Below are 6,685 nucleotides of genomic sequence, written 5' to 3' on the forward strand. Positions count from 1 at the left end.
ATAGAGGCTAATATTTTAAAGAGGGTGACCAACATTCTCGACATGAGTCCAGTTGTCGTATTTGGCAACCTGATACAATTTGAGGTTATGCCAATCGTCGACAAAACAAATATTTAGTGAATATTTCGTATTCCCCAGCAAACTCAAATGCAACACTCGAAAATTTTTTTATAAATAGTTTAATTATTTTTTAAATTAATAACTAAAACTTTACATAACATAACAATAATAACCACAATAGAAAATTAAAAAATATATATATGTCTCTCATTTATTAATTTTTATAGTTGTCAGTAATATAAAATATTATATTATAATAATTAATAAAAAGCATATTATATACATACTAACAACACAAAAATAGAAAAAGATAGCCTAACATTAATTTTGAAAAAATTATTATTACTTATATTATTTATTCATATTAAGATTTAACAGTATATTTAGACAAAAATTATTCAAATAAATAGTGACAAATTATTAAACTAATGTCAACCATATAAATACTAACAAATTAACTGAAAATAATAAACTTGCATAGTTAGAATGTCCCAGATAATTGATGATATAATCTTCTACAGACGTATAATTACGTACAATTTTAGATATTCTAATCTTACTCTTAATTCTAAAACTAACTAATCACTCCTAACACAATAAATAAAACAAAATAAAAAAAACCGTTGCTGCTGATGACTATGGCCATGGCTTCATGAGATGAGATTTTATGGTGATAGTGAAAGAGGGAATGAAAATGAAATGAAGCCAAACTCCACTCCTCCTCTGTCTTTATACAACTGAAGCGAAACTTAAACATTAATTGACACTTTTTTTCGGAGTAAGACTTGACTTTTGCATGGAGACAGCCCACAACACGTTACCTGCGTGTTAGTGCATGGCGAACACGTGGCGGCTCGATTTTACCGCGCATCCTGTGTGTTAACTGGATGGAGACACGTGGTTTCGCGTGTTTGGAGTCGCTGGTATCACAGATGTTGTGTGTTGCTCTACGGCTGCCATGTGACGAATTTCTGCTGAGAATCTCTGATAAAGTTACTTTGAAAAATTGTGCCGAATCTTTGCTATGTCAACACGTTACCTGCATGTTGGCTAGAAACATGACACATGGCGAATCTCTGCTACGAATATCACAGAATCTACGTGTTAATCAATATTTCTAACACCTTCATAACTCTAAAACATTCCAAACACCAATATTTAACTAAAACACCACTTTCGTTTCTATATTTAAAATAATTTCTGTCAATCTGTATCCAATTCGTCATGGTTCACATCGTTTTGCAATCCTCTTCTATTCTCTCTATTTGCATTATGATCAGTCTTGGCCCATCCATTCTATTTACGACTTGTGAAGAAAAAAAAGAAATGAATTTGAGTAAATAAAGTGGTTTTGATTTATATACCAAAAAAAAAGTGGTTTTGATTTGTTTTAAGAAAATAATAATTTTTTTAAAAATAAATATTTAAATTGGTCTTTAAAAAATATTAGACTCAATATTTTAGTTTCTAAAAAATTCATTTTTTTAAGTTCTAAAAAATTATTCTCATATGACACATTAATCCTTTTGTTATTTTAAAAGAGGATTATTTTAGTTTATAATTATATTTTTTAGACTTAATTGTTATAAATAAAATTTATTAAGAATTTATTTGTTAAACATGCATATTACAAAAAAATAATAGAAAGTCATTAAAATTTATTATTTTTTATTATTATTTAATCATTAATTTAATTTTTTAATTTAATAATTTATCAACATATTTTATCTCATATTTTTAAATATTAATAACTAGTTAATAACTACAAAGTAAAAGCAATAAATTTTCATCGCCCTCTTACATCTCTTTTAAGTAAAAACTTTTTGAAGAACAAAATGGCCAATATGAAATTATTAGATGACCAGTTTGTATATTTATTTATTTTTAAATTCATTTCTGATTAAAAATGAAAAAAATATCCGCGGGTGTGTGGTATCCTTCTCAGTACACTGTTTAAATTTGCTTCCGCCATTTACTCAGAACAAACAAGAAGCTAACTTCAGACTCCGACCACTTCTCCTAAAATACACAAATCTCTTCTCTTCTTTCTTCTTCTTCTCTCCTATTACACCTTCTTTTCCTCTCTCTCTCTCTCTCTCTCTCTCTCTCTCTCTCTCTCTCTCTCTCTCATACCAAAAAGTCAAAAAACAAAAAGCTCTGTTTTCTTTGTCTCTTCTTCCATTCAGAGAAGAAAAATCAGCCATTGTTTTCATGCAGAGATTCTCCACAGTAGTAATGGACACCTCGACACTCCTTTCTTCTCCTTCTTCTTCTTCTTCCAGTTCTCTTTCTCCTTATCCCTTCCACAAGCGGAGCATCTTCACTACCGCAACTTCTTCCTCTTCCTTCAAGGAAGACACCTACTTCCTCTCCCAACTCAAATCATCTGAGAACAAATCACTTCAAGAACTCAAGAACAAGCTCAACTCCATTGCTTCTTCTGGAGAATCCAACAACAACAATGACTATTATTCGATGTGGGGCATTCCATTGCTCACCGGAACTGAAAACGCCGACGTCATTCTCCTAAAGTTCCTCAGAGCAAGAGACTTCAGAGTCTCTGATTCCCTCGCCATGCTCCTCAAATCCCTCTCATGGAGGAAGGAATTCGGTGCTGACGCCATTGTTGGTGAGGAGCTAGGCTTCAAGGATCTTGAAGGAGTAGTAGCTTATATGCAAGGCTATGACAGAGAAGGCCACCCTGTGTGTTACAATGATTATGGCGTGTTCAAAGATAAGGGAATGTATGGGAAGGTTTTTGGCGGTGGTGGTGATGGCGGTGACGATGAAGAGAAGCTGAACAAGTTCTTGAGATGGAGGGTTCAGGTTCTTGAGAGGGGTATTAAGCTTCTCAATTTTAAGCCTGGTGGGGTTAATTCTCTCATTCAGGTTACTGATCTTAAGGACATGCCAAAGAGAGAGTTAAGGGTTGCTTCTAATCACATTTTGTCTTTGTTTCAAGATAATTATCCTGAAATGGTGGCTCGCAAGGTAAATTACTAGTTAATTTTGTTAATTCCAGATCAATCACTTTGGTCTCTAAGGTAGCTAGCGTTTGTTTTGAGGTACTGTGACAGAGACCGAGACATAGTATTATGTTTGTTGGTTCAGAGACTTATACTAAAATTTTTATCTATATCCCTAAAATTTCAGTATTTAAGTACCTCTAAAAAGTAAGGACACAAGAGACTGAAATTTTTAGAGACGGAAACTGAAATTTTAATAACATTTTATACCTAAAATACTTTCATTTCAATTAATTAATTCCAATTTTATCCTTTTTATAAATTAAATTAGAGTTTTATTCTTATTTCAATTTCTGTCTCTCACTTTGTATCAAACAGAATATTGAAATTTATTTTGGTCTCTGTCTGTTAATCTTTGTCTCTCCCTCTCAGTCTTTCGGTCTCTGTCTCTTTACCAAACGCTACCTTAACAGATTGGTTCTTAACAGATTGGTTCTTTGAAGAGGGACTAATTTGTCTGTATAAATATATATGTTTAGGTTAATTTATTTTTAGTGTATATTTTGTATTTTAAGATAAATTCTACTCTTGTAGTTCATTTTAGTAGCTGATTTTATTATACATTAACATGGTCGTATTAAAAATATGATTGAAAGCGATAGAAATACCAACCTATTCGATGAGAGTAATTCGAAGACTTCTAAAGAATAAAAATTTGTTGTTCGATAGCAAAATGTTCTATCTAAAATTTTATAGAGAGTAATTTGAGTATTTATTTTTCTTATTTTTTAAATAGGATGTGTTCCATATTTTATTTGTATTTTTTTGTTGAGATAATTGGCAAATTGTGCCTACTTTGGTGAATTAGAGTACATAGATCAAATGACCCATGTTGTGGTGTTGTTTTTATTTGAAACATGAACAATTTTCTGTTTTTGGTCTGGAATGGGGTTGTGGATGCAGATGTTTGGTGACTGTTATTAATGTCATCTAATTTCAACTGCACCTGTGGTCTGGTTTGACAGAAATTCCACTGTTTTCTTTTCAATTATTTATTTACTGTGGTTGGTTTCCAGATTTTCATCAATGTGCCATGGTACTTCTCAGTGCTGTATTCAATGTTCTGTCCATTTCTGACCCCAAGAACAAAGAGCAAGTTTGTGATCTCTAAAGAAGGAAATGCTGCTGAGACACTTTACAAGTGAGACTAATTGTTACTCTATGTAATGTTTAATTTTTTATCTACAAATATTGATTTTTCTTTCTTTTTAATTTTTTCCAAAAGTTTCTTAATTTTATCTATAACAATATTCCAAAATTACCCTCAACTTCCTTATCTACTTTTGATTTTGTGTTTTAATTATTAGTTTAAATTCAATTCCAAGGAAACACCTATACCAATAAAAGGTGCTTCTTACCCCCACAATTTCTCCTTTTTCTTTTTGGTTTGGAAATTTGAGGTGTGGCTTTTGTTGTGTTATTGTTCAGATTTATCAGGCCTGAGGATATTCCTGTAAGGTATGGAGGACTGAGTAGGACTAGTGATTTGCAAAATGGTCCCCCAAAACCTGCTTCTGAGTTCACAGTTAAAGGAGGAGAGAAAGTTAACATACAAATTGAAGGAATTGAGGTAGACAATTTGCCACATTTCTATAAAATTTTCCCTGGTAACTGGTAACTGTTGGCCTTTAGATAAAGGCTATTCCTCCTTTTGGCTTCGAGTGAAAAATTTATAAAGGAAGAATGATAAAAAAAAAAAATTGATAAGAAGTGAGAGAAGATAAATTTGTCTTTTATGTTATAAAAAGAAAAAGGAAATGTAAAAGAGAGCTGTATACAAAAAATACTAAAATAGTGCAAACATCATTTCAGTTCTTAAAGTAGCCTCTCCTCCCCCTATGAGCCTTATTCCTTTGAATTTCCAAGTGTGACATAGGGAGAGTGATATCTTGAGAAACCATGAATTTTATAAATTTCAAAGGTATCTTTTTCCAATTCGTCGTGGAATAAGTTGTCTCTTAACTTTGTGATAAAGTAGGATGCTTGAACATCAAGCTTCCTTTTTTGTCTTTCCTATTATAAAGCAACAAGGCTAATAATCTCTCTTGAATTTAATCACACTTAACCTTCTTCCAATCACACTATTTGTTCATGCTTTATATTGAAAGACCCGTTGCTTGGGTATATAGTAATAGTACTTTTTTTAAGTCTTGCTTCAACTAACCCGCCCTAACAAACTAGGCAACCCACATTTTTTAAACTATAACCCTTTACTTTCTATGTATATGTGGCAATGCATTTTGTTTTCGTTAAAAAAAAAAAGAAACCAACTTTTAGTTGGAAATTATTTTTAATATGGAAATGCACATGGTGTTTTGTTTGAATATTGACATTTGAAGTGTATTACAGTGTTTTACGTCTCCTGTATGTTGGTCATGTCAAGTGTTCAACACGCCCCCCACGTGTTGACTCTCTACCTATAAAATTCACTCACCTGTAATTATACCAAATAATTCTATTTTCAACAAAAACTTTAATATTTTTTTATATAAAAAAAATTACCCACTTTTAATTAGCCAACTTTGTTTTAGAATTTATAATTTAGAGTCTAGAGCTAAGGGTTTATGATAAGATAAATAAATAAAATTTCAAGAAGTTGGCTGATATTGACTACACAAAAATTGGATCTCTAATATTACTCTTTTCTTAGTTGTTAATTTGTTGTGATCGTTATATAGAGTGGTGCAAGTATCACATGGGACATAGTGGTGGGAGGTTGGGACTTGGAATACAGTGCTGAGTTTGTCCCAAATGAAGAAGGCAGCTACACCATAGCAGTTGAGAGGGCAAGGAAAGTTGAAGCCTCAGAAGAAGCCATCCACAACACTTTCACTTCAAAGGAATCAGGCAAATTGGTGCTCTCTGTTGATAACAGTGCTTGTAGGAAGAAAAAAGTTGCTGCTTACCGCTATTTTGTGCAGTTAAATAATTAAGCATCAAATAATAATTATGTTAAGCTTGTGATATTTGCTTCTCTCTTTTTTAAAACAATAGTTTTTGTTAATTATGGTTTGAGCTTGTTAAAGGCTAATGAAGTTACTAAGCAGTGTATTGGTGTTATGTATAAAATTTGGAAAATGGGTGGTAGGACATGTTCAATTGGGAATTGGTATAGAAGAAAAAGCAATTAGCTTTGCTTAGTATTGAATGCATTCATTTCATCATGATAACGAGTTTGTTGATTATACGCAGTATTGTAGTGTATTTGTTCTTACATCTCTGTTTCGGAGAAGTATCTGAACAATTTGGAAAGAATTATTGTTTCGGTCACAACACATGGGTTTTTAATTAAGTTGATAATCTTTTTCAATTTTTAATTATTAAATCAAACAACACAAAAGTTCTTAGTCAACATGGGTATGTGATAATTGTTACGGTTTTAATATCGAAATTTTTAATGATAAATGAAACATTTTAAGCTATTAAAGTACTTATTAATAAACATTTCATTAGCAAGTGTTTGTTGGCTGAAAATTTAAATATGGAAGAACTATAGATGTTTATGTAATTTGAAGTTATTTTCATATGAGTATAGAATAACAGAACGCTAAAGTGGCAAAATTAAGAGCATAAATTAAATACTTTTTAAGTTAAAAGTG

General features: G+C 31.5%; 1 protein-coding gene across 1 annotated transcript; it reads left to right on the forward strand.

Moving 5' to 3' along the window:
• Nucleotides 1-1,976: 1,976 nt before the first annotated feature.
• LOC112797113 (patellin-6) lies at nucleotides 1,977-6,256 on the forward strand. Its single transcript, XM_025839886.2, has 4 exons — nucleotides 1,977-3,051; nucleotides 4,103-4,227; nucleotides 4,515-4,656; nucleotides 5,765-6,256. The coding sequence occupies exons 1-4, from the start codon at nucleotides 2,272-2,274 to the stop codon at nucleotides 6,017-6,019; spliced, it is 1,302 nt and encodes a 433-aa protein (XP_025695671.1). The 5' UTR covers nucleotides 1,977-2,271; the 3' UTR covers nucleotides 6,020-6,256.
• Nucleotides 6,257-6,685: the final 429 nt, after the last annotated feature.

The sequence above is a fragment of the Arachis hypogaea genome, chromosome 4 (genome assembly GCF_003086295.3).
Source record: "Arachis hypogaea cultivar Tifrunner chromosome 4, arahy.Tifrunner.gnm2.J5K5, whole genome shotgun sequence".
NCBI lineage: Eukaryota > Viridiplantae > Streptophyta > Magnoliopsida > Fabales > Fabaceae > Arachis > Arachis hypogaea.

Coding starts and splice junctions, on each gene's coding strand:
- LOC112797113 (XM_025839886.2), top strand. CDS start 2,272: ATGCAGAGATTCTCCACAGTAGTAATGGACACCTCGACACTCCTTTCT. Junction 4,228..4,514: donor GCTGCTGAGACACTTTACAA/GTGAGACTAATT, acceptor GTTATTGTTCAG/ATTTATCAGGCCTGAGGATA. Junction 4,657..5,764: donor TACAAATTGAAGGAATTGAG/GTAGACAATTTG, acceptor ATCGTTATATAG/AGTGGTGCAAGTATCACATG.